Genomic DNA, 19,623 nt, shown 5'->3' with positions numbered 1-19,623 from the left:
ATCCCTCGGTTTTGGCACAGGATCCTTGTCCCCCTAAAACAAAAGAGGGGAGATGCCCCAATTTGGGATCCGGATCGCAAAAGAGTTGAAAAGTTCTCATTAAGTAAGTCTACTGGGGAAAATACGCAGAGGAGACTAAGCGTCTCCGCTACAGAAATTCACATGCTGTGGCTCGGAAACCCGCATCTAGGTGAGTTGACGCAGCGTTATGAAGAAGCACAGTGGACACGGGATTTCTATAAATCCCATCCACTGTGCTTGTAATGTTCAACGCAGCATTTTGTAAGCAGCGAAAATAAGCTGCGTCCAAAACGCTATTTCTGATCGTGGGCACGCAGCTGAACAGTACCTTTACAGATAGAGGCAGTAGAACGAACGCGGCAGCACTCACCAATCCTGCAGTTCAAGTGTCCTTTATTGACACGAACTGCAGGATTGGTGAGTGCTGCCGTGTTCGTTCTACTGCCTCTACATGATTCATACTTTATATCACGCGAGCACCTCCATTCATTCTCGGACGGCCATTTGCCTTGTGCATTTCACGCTATTGTTAATCTCTGGACATTTAGGTTGTGCTGCTCTCTTTGCTCTTTTTATATAGTACCTTTACAGATCTAACCCCAAATCCCATGCAACTGTAGAAAAGCTGTAATTTGCTATTAAATGACAGAATATTTTAGAATATTCTCATATATAAGACTTATGTGAAATAAACCGAAGAGACTAGGTAGACGAGCCATCATTTTATTGTATTGGCATACATAGTTGACCGACACATGCAATGAATGCGTGAACACGGTTTTAGTGTTATTATCAATATTTCAGTTCAAGTGATAAAATCAATACAAAACACAAAGTACAATAAAATATTTAACAGCTCATCCCTTAAAATATACAAGAGGGTTTCCAGTTACATTTTGCTCTAATGGTAAAATCAGTCCAACTATTCTAGTTTTAAGCATTTAAAACTGTAAGAACTACGAAAGGAAATTATAGATTGTAAGTGCTTCAAGGCATAAAGTTGAGTAATGTGATATGACGCAGAAACTAACCCTTTTTGTCAGCTCAGAAAAAAAAAAAGCATAGATCATGGGGCAATTTTTTTTATTTCCCAAACAGAAAAATTCTAATCCGTTGCTCCCCGGTCTGTGAAATAATGGAGCGCATGGATGGATTGAACTGAACATTGAGGAACCATTATGTGGGTTGTCCAGTTACCGTAGTTGTAAATAAAGTCAATTAAAATAAAAAACGCACCATAGGCATCATACATTACTGCATTTGTGCCTTTGCTTTGTGCTTTATTTTGTGCCTTATTCATCTATTTCCGTCCTTCTTGAGGTCTAATTTATTCATTTACATTGCTTTGTCTGGCTTTTTTTTTTTCATGTCCGTCTTTTGGAGCAAAAAAGGTTAAAAGACAAAAGACCATTTTTTACTTTGGGCAAAACTCAAACCACATGAGCCATTTTGAAGAATTTGAAACATCAACAAATACTACAAGCCAAAAAAAACAACTTAAAGCAACTTAAAAAACATCCTCAAATGACGACTAGGACGGACCCATTGTGCTTCGGCTTTCTTTTCTATTCTTTTCATTACTTCAGATCAGAGCTCAGGGACTGTGGCATCAAGCACAACACTGTTACAAACAATAAATCTATGATCTGGCCTTTGATCGAAAGCCAATGTCGTCACAGATCAGTCTTGGGAAATAACCTCTTATATTGCAATGTATGGCTCTTCATTCACGCCACCCATTGTCATCAAAAGACGCACTATACGTCCTCAATCTATAGCGACACATTCAGAAGTCCTTCATTGTAACAAACACTTCCATGAACAATCCTTCAAGCCTTTATACCCTGTGGTTTACTATAATTGTATATGTAGTATTAGCATTTACAGCACTATATCTTATATATATATATATATATATATATATATATATATATATATATATACACACACACACACACACACACTAAGAGCGTTGTTGGAAATTACATCTACAAGTCGTCCCCCTCACATTGTTTTTCCAACGTTTATAACAAGCCATACGTTTATGGGTCTTATGACTTATTTTGTAACATTTAAAACATGAGACCTATGAAGAAGTCTAGGCAGACGAAGAACATGCTGCACTTTGACCAAAAGCTGGAAATAAAAAACTGTAATTGTAGACTTTAAAAGTAAAATCTTACTGATAAAATGCTTTGTGTGAATCCACCAGAATCCCCGCTAAAGTGCAAGTGTCAGCAAAGACATCCTACAGAAAACAATGTGCCACATAGCAAGACGGTAAGAGAAAGGCACAGCCATAGGTTCGCTCTGTGGAATCTTCCAACAAGCATCATACACAACATTACAATGGTTCTGCCCGGCCTGACTATAAAATTAATCTTTAAAACATAGAACTGATCAAATCCTCACTCGCATCTCTGTTAGGATGCATTTAGTTGTCCGTGCAAATTGGTCCAAGACCGGACAGTGATGCACGGAGTGGCCGCGGCTCTCCAGACCCGAGTGGTACTACTTCATGGAGATACAATCAAGCCGTCATCCTCGAGTTGTGAGCGCCACAGCCAGTCCGTGCATTGCGGTCCGATCTCAGACCGATATGAAAAGGAGATTTTTGTGTACTCATCGTAAAATCTTTTTCTCCGAGCCAATCATTTGGGGACACAGGACCATGGGTGTTATGCTGCTTGCCACTAGGAGGACACTAAGTAAACACAAAGAATTAACTCCTCCTCTGCAGTATACACCCCTTGACTGGCCAGTAACGACCTAGTTCGGTGGTAAAGCAGTAGGAGTAAAACCAAGACAAGTAAACTATGTCCAAAACTAAGTAACAAAATATCAACAACAACCAGCCAATAGGCTAACAGGGCGGGTGCTGTGTCCCCCAATGATTGGCTAGGAGAAAAAGATTTTACGGTGAGTACACAAAAATCTCCTTTTCTCCTACGCCTCAGTGGGGGACACAGGACCATGGGACGTCCAAAAGCAGTCCCTGGGTGGGGAGCAATTGCACTGCTAAAACCCCATGTACCACTGGCTTACTGAGGTACCACTGTCTGCAGAATGCGCCTGCCGAGGGCAGCGTCTGCCGAAGCCTGGGTGTGGATGTGATAGTGCTTCGTGAAGGTATGCAGACTGGACCAAGTCGCAGCTTTACAAAGCTGTTGTGCGGACGCCTGGTGCCGAATGGCCCAGGAAGTACCGACCAAACGAGTCGAATGCGCCGTAATCCCTGCTGGGACAGGAGTGTTCCTGACGCGATAGGAGTCCTGAATGGTGGAACGAATCCACTTGGCTAGAGTGGCCTTTGAGGCAGGTAGACCTTTCCTGTGTCCTTCCGGAAGCATGAACAGGACATCCGACTTACGGAAGGGAGCCGTGCGAGATATGTACCTCCGAAGGGCTCTAACCACGTCCAGAGTATGGAGAGCCTTCTCGATACGATGGGTTGGTGCCGGACAGAATGACGGCAAGACAATGTCCTCATTTAGATGAAAGGAGGAGACGACCTTCGGTAGGAAAGAGGGAGAGGTCCTCAAAACTACCTTGTCTGAGTGGAAAATCAGGAAGGGGGGTCGGCAAGAGAGAGCCGTCAACTCAGAAACTCTCCTGATTGACGTAATCGCCACGAGAAAGACCACCTTCCAAGAAAGGAGGGTGAGAGAGATGTCCTGCAATGGTTTGAAAGGGGCCTCCTGAAGAACTCCGAGAACCAAGTTAAGATCCCATGACGCCAAAGGCATTCTATAGGGAGGGACCACCCGGGAGACTCCTTGGATAAACGTCTTAACCAGCAGTCTGGAAGCGATCTTTCGTTGAAAAAGAACAGACAATGCGGACACTTGTCCCTTGAACGAGCTTAGGGCGAGGCCTGACTCTAGACCTGCTTGGAAAAACTGCAGAATGGACGGAATGGAAAAGACCAAGGGAGAACGTCCATGGGTATTGCACCATGAAAAGAAGATGCGCCAGGTGCGATAAATGCGCATGGATACGGGTTTCCTGGCGCGAATCATGGTAGAAGAAACTCTTGGAGAGAATCCGGCTTGGGCTAAAATCCAGGATTCAACGGCCACGCCGTCAAAGACAGGGCCCCGGAGTTCTGGTGGTAAAACGGGCCCTGTGAGAGAAGGTCCGGTCCGTGCGATCTGGAAGGCACCAGGGGGTGTCGGCGACCATTTGGATGAGTTCCACCTACCAAGCTCGGCGCGGCCAGTCGGGCGCGACGAGAATCACCAGTCTCCCCTCTGCTCTGATCTTCTTGATGACTCTCGGGAGCAGAGGAAGAGGCGGAAATATGTATGGCAGCTGGAACCGATGCCACGACAGGACCAGGGCATCTGCCTCGACGGCGCAAGGATCGAGCAATGAACTGGGGAACCTGGTTGTTGAACCTCGAGGCCATGAGATCCACATCCGGCGTCCCCCAGCGAAGGCAAATCTGCTGGAAGACTTCCGGATGGAGAGACCACTCGCCCGAGGCAAGACCTTGGCGACTGAGGAAGTCCGCTTCCCAATTCTCCACACCCGGTATGTGGATCGCCGAGATGAGCGAGTGATTGGTCTCGGCCCAGCGCAGGATGTGGGAGACTTCGAGCATGGCTGCTGTGCTGCGGGTTCCCCCTTGTCGGTTGATGTACGCCATGGCTGTGGCGTTGTCGGATTGGATTCTGATGGGATGGCCTGCGAGAAGGTGGTGAAAGTGTAAGGCAAGAGTGATCGCTCGAATTTCCAAGATATTGATTGGGAGACGCAACTCTCTTGTGGACCAACGACCCTGTGCCGTGTGGTGATTGAAAACTGCACCCCAGCCCAAGAGGCTGGCATCGGTGGTCACCACTAACCAACGCACAGGAAGAAAGGACTTCCCTTGGTTCAGGGAGGACTGTAGCATCCACCACCTGAGGGTCTGCCTGACCTGTGGGGGCAGGCGAAAACGACGGTCGAGGGAAGTCGGGCTCCTGTCCCAGGCTAGCAGGAGCGCCTGTTGCAAAGGACGGAGATGGAACTGCGCTAATGGAACAGCTTCCATCGCCGCAACCATTTTCCCCAGGATGCGCATCGCGAAGCGAATGGAGTGAGGGACTGGGCGGGAGAGCTCGCGTGCTCCCTGTTGTAAGGATACAACCTTCTCTGGAGGGAGAATGACCAACCCGCGGGAAGAGTCCAAAATCATGCCCAGGAAGCAGATTTGCTGAGCCGGCACTGGAGATGATTTCTCGAAGTTGATCTTCCAACCCAGGCGAGAAAGAGAATCCACGGTGATGCTGACGGACTCCTCGCAGGCAGACTGGGACGGACCTTTGATTAATAGGTCGTCTAGATAGGGCAGGACTACCACTCCCCGAGCGTGAAGAATGGCCATGACAGCCGCCATGACCTTCGTGAAGACTCTGGGGGCGGTGGCAAGTCCGAAGGGCAAGGCCACAAACTGGAAGTGTTCGTCTTGGACTGCGAAGCGCAGGAACTGCTGATGAGAGGGAAAAATTGGAATATGTAGATAAGCATCCTTGATGTCTATGGATGCAAGGAACTCTCCTTTTTCCAGGGACGCGACAACAGAACGGAGCGAGTCCATCCTGAAGTGTCGGACCCGTACGAACTTGTTCAGCAGTTTGAGGTCCAGTATGGGCCGTAAAGTCCCATCCTTTCTTTGGGACCACGAAAAGGTTGGAGTAAAACCCCTTGAACCTTTGGTCTCGAGGGACCGGAGCGATGACACCGTCCCTTTGAAGCGCCTGTATGGCCTGAAGGAGATGTGGCACCCTTGATTTGGGGGGACAAGACTGGAAGAAACGTGGAGGGGGGATGGAGGAAAACTCGATTTTGTATCCGGAAGACACTAGCTCTCTGACCCACTCGTCGTGAACGACCGAGAGCCAATTTTGACAGAACGAAAGAAGGCGTCCGCCTACTCTGTCGGCGTCCGCCGGACACGCCAACGAGTCATTGTGTAGAAGGTTTGAGGGGTGCGGACGGCTTAGGGGCAGACGGTCTCAGTCTGGGTTTCCAGGAACGGTTTGGTCTGTATGAGACCTGGGAAGTTCTGTTGTCCCGTCGTCCCGAACCAGGGGAAGAGGAGGACCAGCAGGAGTTGTTACGAAAGGACCTGAATCGAAACTGCTGTTGATTCCGAAAAGGCCGGGCTGGTTTTTGCTGGGGAAGAAATTTACTCTTCCCTCTGGTAGCGTCAGAAATGATTTGGTCTAGTTTCTCCCCGAATAAACGACCCGCTTGGTAAGGTAGAGAAGTCAGCGACTTTTTATAAGCAGAATCTGCTCGCCAATCGCGGAGAAATAAGGCACTCCTGATGGAAATCGCGTTTGCAGCCGCTTGCGCTGCGCAATTAGCCGCATCTATGGAAGCGTTAACAACGAAGTCTCTGGCCTGAGCTATCTGGTTAGCTAGTCTGGCCACCTCTGGGGGAAGATTACTGCCGTGGACGGTAGAGGTTAACACCTCTGCCCAGGCCACCATAGCCTTAGCTACCCAGGTAGCTGCAAAGGATGGAAAAAGAGCTGCTCCTGAGAATTCAAAAACTGAGCGAGCCAAATAATCAATTTGACGGTCAGAAGGATTTTTGACTGATGAACCGTCTGACAGGGATAAGACCGTTTTGGATGCGAGTCGCGATACAGCCGGATCCACAGAATGAGAGAGAAGCAACCCCTTCACCAGATCCTTTGAGAAGGGATATTTTGCTTCCGTGGCTTTTTGAGCCGTGAAACGCTTCTCGGGGTGCTCCCTGTGTTTTTGGATGTCCTGAAACTCAGGGTGATTAGCAAATATCTTTTGGACGAGTTTAGTCTTTTTAAAAGATACGACATGTTCCTGAGAGGAAGCAGATTCGTCGTCCACCATTAATGTTTTGTTTACTGCAATAAGGGAGTCAAGTGTCTCCTGCCCAATATAGGAGTCTTAGGTTAAAGATTCCTCCGACTCATATACTGAGTCCTGTACGCTGCGACCCTCAGGGGAGGGGGAGCGAGAAGATGAGCTCGCAGAAGCTGAAGCTCGAGCGTGTACGGGAGATGAGGGAAGGGTCCGTTTCCTAGAACCCCGGGAGTCCCGTAGAACGGTACGCCCCCTGTGGTCGGACGGCCCCGCACCGTCACCAGATTCCGTCGCAGCCGACGGAGGTGAGTTCTGGCTTAAGGAGGACCCTCAGAAAGAGTCCAATGCCTTGACTAAGGATTCCATTGAACGTGACAGGGACGTGGCCCACGCAGGAGGGTTAGGCTTGGCGGGGTCGGTGGCGACATTGGAGGTAGCGGCAGAAGGCGGCTGCGCACAGGCCGGGTCACAGTTCTGGCACAAGCAGGTACTGTGGGCACGCGGCAAAGAAGAATTGCAAGTGGCACATACGGTATAAAAGACAGTGTGCTTTTTGTTGCCAATTTTTGCCTCCTTAGACTGAGACATAGCTGTATGTTTGCCTCCAAAACACTGCACTAGTCTGGTATGTCGATGCAGAGAAGGGGTTAAGCGTTTCCCTATAGGAAGGGGCAGCTTACCCACGGTCCTGTGTCGGTGTCCCCAGGGAGGAAGAGGAAGCGTTTTCTGCAGAGTCCCACGCAGGAGAAGGAGACCCAATATGGCGGCCGAGATCTGCAGGGATGTTCTCGTTCAGAACGAGAAGCGCCTGAGCGGTGGGCGGGGCTCCAGCGGTGGGCAGGAATTACAAAACGCGGCCTAGTCCGGCTGAAAAGCCGGGGACTAAATTTTCTCAGGCTGCCGGCTGCATGCACCTGCGGGCGCGGAGTAGCGCCGAATGATCGCCGCTGCACCAACAGCGGCGCCTCTCCCCAGGGACCCGGACCGCATCCTCCAGCGCCGCAGCGTGAGGAGGGGAATACTCACGGAGCCTCAGTGCGGCCTCCAGCTTAATCTGTTCTCCCTGCGCCGGGGAATGAGAGCATCGTATGTGCCTGCCTCAGGGGACTTATGGCTGTGCCACCGTGCAGATGTGCCTGCCGCAGGGGACTTACTGCTACCGTGGGGACTACAAGATGCCGAGGTGAGGGCTTGAGTGCGGTGGAGCCCGGGACATGCACATGAGAGGTATACTCTATGTGCTCGCCCTCCTATAATGGGGTAGATCGGGACCGAGTAGGAACCGTCGCCCGGGTTTAGGTTAGGCGTGCCCCATACGTCGCAGGAGAGGAACGGGGAGGTATACTCGCCGTGCTCGCCTGTTGATGGTTTGGGGGAGAGCGGACCCTGGAAGGAGTCCGTCGCCCCCTTCACTGCGTTAAATAAAAAATAAAAATTTACAGAAAATAAAAATAAAATAATAAATGGTGGGGTCTGAACAGACCCAAGTGCCTCCTACAGACACTAAGCAAGAACTGGGTCGTTACTGGCCAGTCAAGGGGTGTATACTGCAGAGGAGGAGTTAATTCTTTGTGTTTACTTAGTGTCCTCCTAGAGGCAAGCAGCATAACACCCATGGTCCTGTGTCCCCCAATGAGGCGTAGGAGAAAAGATGTTTGATAGACCAATAGAGGGAAAGCAGAGTGTGAAATCTGATACCAGTACCGTTATGGAGGACTATTAATGTGAACAGTTCTGGTTCTCACAGATGTAAAAGGAAATTATGGTTCATGTAACAACTACCCCAGATATATATATTTTTTTTCTACACAAGCATGTCTAACCTCTAGAGACATCTACAACAAGCCGGCCGCTGCTTCTTCCTTACCTGGGGTAAGTAGCAAGGACTGCTTGTGATTTGCTTGTGTAGATGAACTATAAGTCCATGTTCTCTAGATGAGAATTATGAGTATTTTGTGCGTTTCTGATGCTTGTGCATGAAAATTAAGGTATCCAGCTTAGGAAATAAAATCAAAAGTCTTTATTTGGACAAATTTAAAAAGTAAGTGACAAACCAGTGCATACTGGAGGAAGGAATGTATTGAATAACTGGTTTCTGATGCTACAGTTTTTTTTGCTGTATTTCTGCACCAGCTAGCTAAGTTAATGTACTCGCTTATTTTCATTACATTTCTTTCACATGGGTTTTTATCCGCTGCAGTTCTTGCCTTCTTTTTTAGTATGTTAGGCTACTTTCACACTAGCGTCGTGCACTGCACGTCGCTATGCGTCGTTCTGGAGAAAAAACGCATGCTGCAAAAGTGCTTGCAGGATGCGTTTTTTTCTCCATAGACGTGTATTAGCGACGCATTGCCACACGTCGCAACCGTCATGCGACGGTTGCGTCGGACCGTCAGCACAAAAAAAACGTTACATGTAACTTTTTTTGCGCATTGTTCCCGTCTTTTCCGACCGCGCATGTGCGGCCGGAACTCTGCCCCCGCCTCCCCGCACCTCACAATGGGGCAGCGGATGCGATGTAAAACTGCATCCCCGTTGTGCGGCGCTTTCAACGCTAGCGTCGAAAGTAGCCTTATGTTTTCAATAAGCCCTGCTTGTTTTGGAATATTCCTGTTACTTAGCTTTGCTAAATCTTTACTGATAAAGTCGTGTCGGGACTACAATAAAAAAAATATTTTATCTTATTCAAGTCTATTGGAAAAATCTACAATTAAAAAAATCATATTTACTGCAGGAGAGATTCACATGCTGCAGACTGGAATAACGTAGGTGAGGTCAGTTTTCACAGTGTAAAAAGAAAAAGCACATTGGGCAGGAGATTTCTATAAATCCCATCTACTTTGCTGGAATTGTAGTGCACTTTAGCTTGTGTGCATAAAGATCTGCACAAGTGATGAGCGAATATACTTGTTGCTTGGGTTTTCACCAGCACGCTCGGGTGACCTCAGAGTATTTATGACTGCTCGGAGATTTAGTCTTCATCCCGGCAGCTGAATGATTTACAGCTACTAGCCAGGCTAAGTACATGTGGGGGTTGCCTGGTTGCTAGGGAATCCCCACATGTACTCAGCCTGGCTAGTAGCTGTAAATCATGCAGCTGCCATGATGAAAACTAAATCTCCGTGCAGTCATAAATACTCGGAGGTCACCTGAGCGTGCTGGTGAAAACCCGAGCAACGAGTACACTCGCTCATCACTAATCTGCACCAAATACTCAGCCATACTGGGTATGTGTGCAGTTTTTTTTTTTCATTTTTTTTTTTTTAAGGGGGAAAAAAAAAAGATGTTTTCTAGTGGAGACCACTTCAGGAACAGCTCCCTTCTTGAGGAGTTTTTCAGTTTCCCAATATGTTTTTTCACGATAAAACTGCTGCCTTTATAACACAACTTTGGAAAATCATGTAAAAAAAAAAAGTGAACACATCTCGTGAACCTTAAAGGCCTGTAGAATAATACTGTGGTCTAGCATAGAACATGTAACATACAGAATACAGATGATACTCCTGAAACACCACATGTAATCCGGGTGCAGGCACTGTGTGTGTTACCACACTAGGCAGCATGGAAAATGGGGAACGACAACACTCCTAAAATGGGGCACAAGGTCGGTGTTTGGGCATTTCAGACACTTTCTGTTTACCGGTACATACTATACTTCAAAAACCTAAAGAGGAGAAAGTTACTAGCCATTCCCTAAAAAGTCATCTTTCTACATCTAATCTCCCGAGGATGTGGATAATCAGATTTTTCCCCAAGTCCAGCGTTTCTGTACCAACCCCAACCCGGAGTGGGAAGCCTAAATAAAAGGCAGGCTGACCAGATATATGAAAATGACACCACACATGTCGCATGTTTTCTATGTATTATCTCAAGTCGCCATGAATTTCCAAAATGAAAGCGGGGTACAGAACACTTATGCCCATTTAACACCAGTCAGATTTTTGCAACTGGAAATCTGACAACCAACCCCCCCCCCTTCAAATTTGGGAATCGATCACACAGATGAACGGCTGCATCAGATTTCCAGTAAAAGGAAGGGGAAAAAAAAGGCTCTGTGCTGTGTCAAAGAGGGAGATGTTCTCTATAGAGCCTTACAGTTCAGAACTTTCCATTGTGTCCTTCTATGATGGATCACGAGGGCAGATCCCTCCATTATCAAACATAAAGTGCCTTTAGAAGTAAATGCATGAGAGGTCTGTCTATGCAGCAGTCCACACAGCCCATAATGTCTGCAGCAGTGTACAGTATAACTTCACAAACTATAGTACCAAAAACTTTATAAATATATATCACTAGCATTTATCATCATTATCATTACTTAATCACTATGTTCTACAATTCTGTAAGGCAAGACTAAGGGTATGCGCACACGATGCAGATTTAGTGCAGAATTGGTGCAGAACTGCAGCAGATTTTTCTGCTGCAGAAATGCTGCAGATCTGCACTGTGATTTACAGTACAATGTAAATCAATGTGAAAAAAAAAAAAGCTGTGCACATGGTGCAGAAAAATCTGCACAGAAACGCTGCAGATTTCAAAGAAGTGCATGTCGCTTCTTTTGTGCAGTTCTGCAGCGTTTCTGAACCCCTCCATGATAAAAATCTGCACTGGTAAAATCTGCACAGAAACTGCACAGAAACTGCATCAAATCTGCACCTGCGTTTTCTGCCAGGAGATGCAGATTTAGTGCAGAAAATTCTGCACCACATTTCCTACGTGTGCACATAGCCTTAGTGTTACACCAGATCGGCAGCAGGTCACAGGTTTCCTCGCGGGAATGACACGGGGCAGGTCCATTGTAAATACTGACAGCCCTGGTTACAAGCAGCCATTTGTAGAGCAGAAGAGCCGCCAAGCTGCTTTGTCACGAGGTTGAAGACTCGACAAGGCTCTTCATTTTCCCTGTTGATTTGAGCATGTGAGGTCCAAACTAAGAAGCAGAAAAAAAAATAAGATAAATGGCAAGAATACATAAGAAATCCATACATTTGCTGACAATGATAATAGTGGTGCAGTTGTCACAAAACGGTCTTTATGCACCATATTGATCATGTGTTAACGCTTTCTTTTCCGACAATGCAAAATGCCTTCACCACAGAGGGGTGTGACTTACTAAAAGTGGGGCATGGCATAACATGCAACACATAGGCTACTTTCACATTAGCGTCATGCACTGCACGTCGCAATGCGACGTTGCGGCGCACCGACGCATACTGTGGAAGCGCCGCACAACGGGGGCAGCGGATGCTGTTTTTCAACGCATCCGCTGCCCCATTGTGAGGAGCGGGGAGGAGGGGGCGGAGTTCTGGCCGCGCATGCGCGGTCGGAAAAGACGGGCACGACGCACCAAAAAACGTTACAAGCAACGTTTTTTGGTGGCGACGGTCCGACGCAACAATCGCACGACGGTTGCGACGTGTGGCAATGCGTCGCTAATGCAAGTCTATGGAGAAAAAACGCATCCTGCAAGCACTTTTGCAGGATGCGTTTTTTCTTCAAAACGACGCATAGCGACGTGCAGTGCACGACGCTAGTGTGAAAGTAGCCTTAGCCGAAAAATACAACAAGATTATGGAGCATAGTTCTGACATGAAGTAAGCCAATGGTGTAAACGTAGACTAGACAGTCTAAAAATGCACCTGGTTTATCAAACTGCAGGAACCATTGTGGTTTTCTGGTGCATTTTAAGACACTCTAGTTTATCTGTGCACAGTCTAAAAATCAAAATGTTTCTAACCTGTGCAGCCATTAGTGGTAAGTAGACCTGATTGGCCAAACTGAAGGCTGCAGCCGATCAGCAGCTGCTGATTGTAACGGGCGTCACTTGACTGCCCAGCCAGAGGTTGATGGAGTAGCGAGTGTAGTAGCAGTGTCAGTCTGGTACAGTATAGGATATTTTTTTTCTTGTTACCCCACCCTGGGCCTATTGATGACAACTTACACATTAGGGGAATTCCTTTAGCATAAAGCACATTAATGATCAAACATGAAGCTGATGGTTATATGCTCCTCACATACCAGCGGTGTTTCTGTAACTTTAACCTTTTTGTGTTCCACTTCAGGCAAACTTTTCTTGTCTGATTCTCCATTACTGTCACTTCTGTATCTGTAAGCAAACTTCTTTTTTAAAGCTTCAGCAATAAGAGTGGCAGGATCAGCCGGGTCACTAGGTTTTGGATCTTCACTCCTGTAAGAAATAAAATGCTTAAGATTTCTAGTGGAGGCTACGAACGTGGCTGTTAGAAAGTAAAAGCAAGCAAAGAAAGCTACAATCATAAATGGATGTCAGCCTCACTCCTACCATGGCAAGTTCAGCTAGTAATGAGGGGAAAAGGTCAACAGTTTGGGATCCTCTGTATTAGGCAAAGCTGCTTGTAGATCGAATCCGAAGATCAAATGCAACCATTGAAAATAAATCCCTACAATACAGCGACTAAAGGGTTTTATTGCCATAGGATGAATATACAGGGGTTGGACAAAATAATGGAAACACCTAATGTTTTGGCATCATAATCTTCGAACATGTGATAAACATGCAAACTGTGACATATGGTAATGTTTTGTAGTGGATTATTTGTGTTATGTGTATGTAAATTAACTGTTTGTTTTGCATAATTGTAAGAACATTGATGAGAACCTGATACCAATGGCGGACTTCTCGGATTTTCAAAGAGGTCAAATTGTTGGTGCTCGTATGGCAGGCGCTAGTGTAACAGAAAGTGCCCGAATGCTTGGCGTGTCGAGAGGTACTGTCTCCAAAGTAATGACTGCGTTTGAAAGAGAAGGAAAAACGTCCGCAGCAAAGCACAGTTAGACGTCGATTTCCGCCACCATCGTCGCTCAAAGAACTGGAGGGTGTTTTAACTGCAGAATGGGCTAAAATTCCTTTCAAAACAATTCACACCTTGTGTAATAATTATAGGGGATAACTCAGGAAACTCTCTGCGTGGAACAAGACAACTACAGGACACAGATTTATAAGTGGTAAAGTCTATATTATCACACGGTGATTCAAACAGGTGCAGAGAGAAACAAGTCCACAACACTTGGTGCAAATAATAAACGCAGCTTAGCAGTCTATAGGAAACTTCAGAGGAAAATGCAATCAAGCAGAAAGTCTATGAAGCACAGTTATTCTTGAGGATACTTGACACGAATAAATCCTTGTCTTAGTCCAAACACAGATAGATATGCTTATATAAGGAAGTTCAAATCATATCTTAGCTCAACCAGGGAGGCCTGGTTAATAGTCTCAGGTTATTGCAAAGCAGCAACAGCTTACATGACCTGCAAATGCAGACGGAAGTAAACGCGAACAGCAGATGAAGGAGGATTACTGGAAACTTGTGTATGCAGCAGGAACTCAGAGCAGAGTAGCAGGATCACCACACAGGTTCAGTAATCAGAGGTCAGGAGCTGGATGCAAGGCAGAATACTCTAGCACAGACTGAAGGCTGGGGTGGAGTTTTATAGCAGGAGACACAGTGCACATGAGACCAAAGACGCCATCTTGAAAAAGGGCAGTAATGCACAAAAGGTAAAAAATGTTCAGAGTCCTGACACCTTGTATGAATCCATACCTCTGAGAATTGAGGCTGTAATAGCAGCAAAAGGTGGAACTACACCATATTAAACTAACTTTTGTTGATGTTTCCTGGTGTTTCCATTATTTTGTCCAACCCCTGTAGGTAAAGATGATACAATCAGGGTTACCCATCCTCTGTTTCTCCACTACTGCCTCTTTTTTGGTTGTTGACCATCAACAGTGGTGACTTCATGCCTACTGTGCATGTGACCGTTGCAGCCAATCACTGGGCTCAGTGGTCTTGTGCCGACTACATCGATGTAACTGCTGAGCCCAGTGATGGACTGCAGCATTCACATGTGCTGTAGTTTGTGATCTCATTGCTGCCTCTCACCAAAGATCAGGAGCAGTGACAGAGAGGAATCACTGGAGCAGTGGTGGGTAACAGATTTTATTTTTACCTAGATATCAAATTATCCCTTCCGAGAGGAAGAGGACATAAACTCTATCGCCACCTATTAGAAGCAACTATCCTAAAAGTCAATATCGACCCTTCTACAAACCGTGCAATGCTTTCAATAGATGATGCTAGAGTCATCTATTGAAGCCCTCTTCCTCTCTGAAGAGACAATTTGCATATTTACTTTCCCAGAGGAAGATGCATGGCTTTTAAGTCTCCTTGCTCTGTCATGACAGGCATCTCACTCTCCACAAGGAGAAACGCTACCCCATTTTTACCTAAAGAAAGCCTATGGGGTTTAAAAAAAACAAAACAAAAAAACAGAACATCATTGTGCCAAACCCTTTTGACCTGAAAGGGAGACAAAAAAAATTTAGTTTAGTATGTAAGGTCATAAACCTTAGGTAGCCATTGGCAGCACGCTCCTTTGGCCAACAGCTATTCCACCCAGTTCTGCTAGTTTCTTTATTATCCACTTAATAAAAACAGCAATAAATTATTAATGAAAGGGGGGTGGGATGGGGTACAGAGCAGAGTAAAGCCAGGCCAACACAGTCACAATAAGTGCATGGTGTAAAATACCCCAAGAAAAAGAGACTACGAAACGTGCGTCGGGGCTCCTCGCCTGAGCTCACAGAGTCCCATAGAGGAATTCCATGTGTTCATGTTTTCAGCACTAGTGTCATAGTTACCTATGCAACCATTCTATGGATGAGATTGCTATCTCTTCCTGTTGCACTTTATTTTTTATGCACATTCATTGCTGCTTTAAGTCTCCTACTTCATTTGCTCATTTACTCATGCCTTTTTGCTAGCTGTGAGTGCCTTTATCATGTACTTTAATCATTGAGAATCACTGGATATTCTATGAACTCTATTATTCTCCTATGCACTAGATCTTTGCACTTTAGCTTTCTTTGACATCATGTGCTGCTAGCAAACTCTACTATATGTTTTATGTTTATTTTTGGGTAGGATTTATTTTCTCTCCATTTGCATTGTATATGTAGTTCACCGTCTGGTTGCTAACACTAATTTAGTCTTATTGCACATGCACTTTACTGCATCACTAGAGCCTTCCACCACTTAACGCGGTCATTTATTTATTCACCCACTAGATGGCCTTATTGCATTATGGTGACCTTGTTCTGTGATTTCTTGCTATTATTCAGATTTTCCTGTATTTTACACCATGTACTTATTGTGGCTGATGATCTGGTTTTACTCTGCTCTGTATTTCTCGCCCTTCATTAATATGTTATTGTTTTTATTAAGTGGAGAATAAAGATTTCTATATTTTATCATTTGGGTATATGTCCTTTAGGAAGTATTCAATTTAATTATTGGTCATATACAGGTATTGACGATAACAGTGATAGTCTATGCGCACAGAACCATCTAATACTGTTCGTTCTGGAGGAAATGCGGTCAGCCTGTCTAAACAAGTTATTTAAAGACCGCCAATCGTAAAACTAGCATATGATCACTGGTGATGTAAACTCGCCCTTAGGTTGATGGAACATAGAAAATATTTATATTATTTACATTTCAAAACGTTTTCTAATTTTCTAGAAAATAAAGTTAATAAATTGATTTTACAAAATCAGCAACAAGTAATGATCTTCAGAGTTGTGCGAGGATGACAGCCTTAGTGTGATGATGACAAGACTAGAGTTTTAGGATTAGCCTACAATAAAGGTACAGAACCTCTGTCTGACATATGGAATCTCGTACCCATCCATGTTAAGGCTACGTGCACATGTCCAGTAACATCAGTTAGAACGGATCCAGCAGCAATCAGTTAACAAAAAAGTTTTGCAGACAACTTTTTTGTCCTGCTGAAAAAAAAATGGATTTATTTTTTCAACACTGAAGTCTATGGAAAACTGAGGAGCTAATCAGCCATCCGTGTTTCTTTCATTTGAAAAGGATCCGGTTTTTGCTTACTGGATCAGTTTCAAATGGAACAAAACAGATGGATATCTATCCGATCCATTGTCCAGAGATTTCAATGATAAAAGAAAAACAGATCCAGCTAAAATGTTTTTTTTTTTTTTTTTTTTGTTTTTTTACATATGTTACCAGCTTGCTGCTGAATCTGTTTTAACTGATGATCACTGGACATGTGAACACAGCCTAAAGAAACTCATGGCGAGAACACAGCACAGCAACACTCCACACCTTGTGTAGAGACCGAGTAACAATCTCTCTATACACACAGAGGAGTCATATAATTGTGCCAGGGTCTCGCCTTCCCACATGTATTATGGCAGGTCCTACTGCCGTGTATGAACGTCAGAACAGAAATGGCTACAAAGTCAAAGTGTGTGATAAGCCGGACGAGTCCTCAGCGGCAGTGGACATAGTGGCCACTTGTCCCACGGACTACGCAGCACATCGGTTTTGTTGGCTTTTTTCCTTCCCGCTGCTCCTCAAGAGTATTCGGTTTCTTTCTGAATCCACCAAACAGACCCAGAGATATGGGTTTTTATTTAGTATTAATCATTTTTTTACAAGGGGGTGTTGTGCAGAGACTTATTATGTAGGGCTGAGCAGCTTAACCCCTTCATGACCCAGCCTATTTTGGCCTTAATGACCTTGCCGTTTTTTGCAATTCTGACCAGTGTCCCTTTATGAGGTAATAACTCAGGAACGCTTCAACGCATCCTAGCGGTTCTGAGATTGTTTTTTCGTGACATATTGGGCTTCATGTTAGTGGTAAATTTAGGTCAATAATTTCTGCGTTTATTTGTGAAAAAAATGGAAATTTGGCGAAAATTTCGCAATTTTCAAATTTTGAATTTTTATTCTGTTAAATCAGAGAGTTATGTGACACAAAATAGTTAATAAATAACAATTTTGGAACCAAAATTTTTTTTTGCTAGGAAGTTATAAAGGTTAAAATTTGACCAGTGATTTCTCATTTTTACAGCAAAATTTACAAAATCATTTTTTTTAGGGACCACCTCACATTTGAAGTCAGTTTGAGGGGTCTATATGGCTGAAAATACCCAAAAGTGACACCATTCTAAAAACTACACCCCCTCAAGGTGCTTAAAACCACATTCAAGACGTTTATTAACCCTTCAGGTGTTTCACAGCAGCAGAAGCAACATGAAGTAAAAAATGAACATTTAACTTTTTATTCACAAAAATGATCTTTTAGCAACAATTTTTTTATTTTCCCAAGGGTAAAAGGAGAAACTGGACCATGAACGTTGTTGTCCAATTTGTCCTGAGTACGCTGATACCTCATAAGTGGGGGTAAACCACTGTTTGGGCGCACGGCAGGGCTCGGAAGGGAAGGAGCGCCATTTGACTTTTTGAATGAAAATTAGCTCCAATCGTTAGCGGACACCATGTCGCCTTTGGAGAGCCCCTGTGTGCCTAAACATTGGAGCTCCCCCACAAGTGACCCCATTTTGGAAACTAGACCCCCCAAGGAACTTATCTAGATGCATAGTGAGCACTTTAAACCACCAGGTGCTTCACAGAAGTTTATAACGCAGAGCCGTGAAAGTAAAAAATAATTTTTCTTTCCTCAAAAATGATTTTTTAGCCCAGAATTTTTTATTTTCTCAAGGGTAACAGGGGAAATTGGACACCAATAGTTATTGTCCAGTTTCTCCTGAGTACGCTGATACCCCATATGTGGGGGTAAACCACTGTTTGGGCACACGGCAGGGTTCGGAAGGGAAGGCATGCCATTTGGCTTTTTGAATGGAAAATTAGCTCCAATCATTAGCGGACACCATGTCGCGTTTGGAGAGCCCCTGTGTGCCTAAACATTGGAGCTCCCCCACAAGTGACCCCATTTTGGAAACTAGACCTCCGAAGGAACTAATCTAGATGTGTGTTGAGCACTTTGAACCCCCAAGTGCTTCACAGAAGTTTACAACGCAGAGCTGTGAAAATAAAAAATCATTTTTCTTTCCTCAAAAATGATGTTTTAGCAAGCAATTATTTATTTTCACAAGGCTAAAAGGAGAAATTGGACCCCAATAGTTGTTGCCCAGTTTGTCTCGAGTACGCTGGTATCCCATATGTGGGGGTAAACCACTATTTGGGCACACGCCGGGGCTCGGAAGGGAAGTAGTGACGTTTTGAAATGCAGACTTTGATGGAATGGTCTGCGGGCGTCACGTTGCATTTGCAGAGACCCTGATGTGTCTAAACAGTAGAAACCCCCCACAAGTGACCCTACTTTGGAAACTAGACCTCCGAAGGAACTAATCTAGATGTGTGTTGAGCACTTTGAACCCCCAAGTGCTTCACAGAAGTTTACAACGCAGAGCCGTGAAAATAAAAAATCATTTTTATTTCCTCAAAAATGATGTTTTAGCAAGCAATTTTTTATTTTCACAAGGGTAACAGGAGAAATTGGACCCCAATAGTTGTTGCCCAGTTTGTCCCGAGTATGCTGGTACTCCGTACGTGGGGGTAAACCACTGTTTGGTTGCACGTTGGGGCTCGGAAGGGAGGGTGCACCATTTGACTTTTGGAACGCAAGATTGGCTGGAATCAATGGTGGCGCCATGTTGCGTTTGGAGACCCCTGATGTGCCTAAACAGTGGAAACCTCTCAATTCTAACTCCAACACTAACCCCAACACACCCCTAACCCTAATCCCAACTCTAGCCATAACCCTAACCCCAACACACCCCTAACCACAACCCTAACCCAACACACCCCTAACCCTAATCCCAACCCTAATTTCAACCCTAACCACAACCCTAACCCCAACACACCCCTAACCATAACCCTAACCACAAGCCTAATC

General features: G+C 45.1%; 1 protein-coding gene across 1 annotated transcript in view; it reads right to left on the bottom strand.

Moving 5' to 3' along the window:
- Positions 1-10,123: 10,123 nt before the first annotated feature.
- Positions 10,124-19,623, bottom strand: part of MTFR1 (mitochondrial fission regulator 1) — a 59,895-nt gene continuing 50,395 nt past the window's right edge. Inside the window, exons 8-9 of the mRNA XM_077270585.1 lie at positions 12,877-13,045; positions 10,124-11,788 (exon numbers count right to left, since the gene is read on the bottom strand). Coding sequence (XP_077126700.1) covers positions 11,723-11,788; positions 12,877-13,045 — 235 coding nt within the window. The 3' untranslated portion in view covers positions 10,124-11,722. The remainder of the gene's footprint in view (positions 11,789-12,876; positions 13,046-19,623) is intronic.

This window comes from Ranitomeya variabilis, chromosome 6, assembly GCF_051348905.1.
Source record: "Ranitomeya variabilis isolate aRanVar5 chromosome 6, aRanVar5.hap1, whole genome shotgun sequence".
NCBI classification, from domain to species: Eukaryota; Metazoa; Chordata; class Amphibia; order Anura; family Dendrobatidae; genus Ranitomeya; species Ranitomeya variabilis.
Note: the sequence above shows the minus strand (reverse complement) of the source record. Positions and strands in the feature narration are given on the sequence as shown.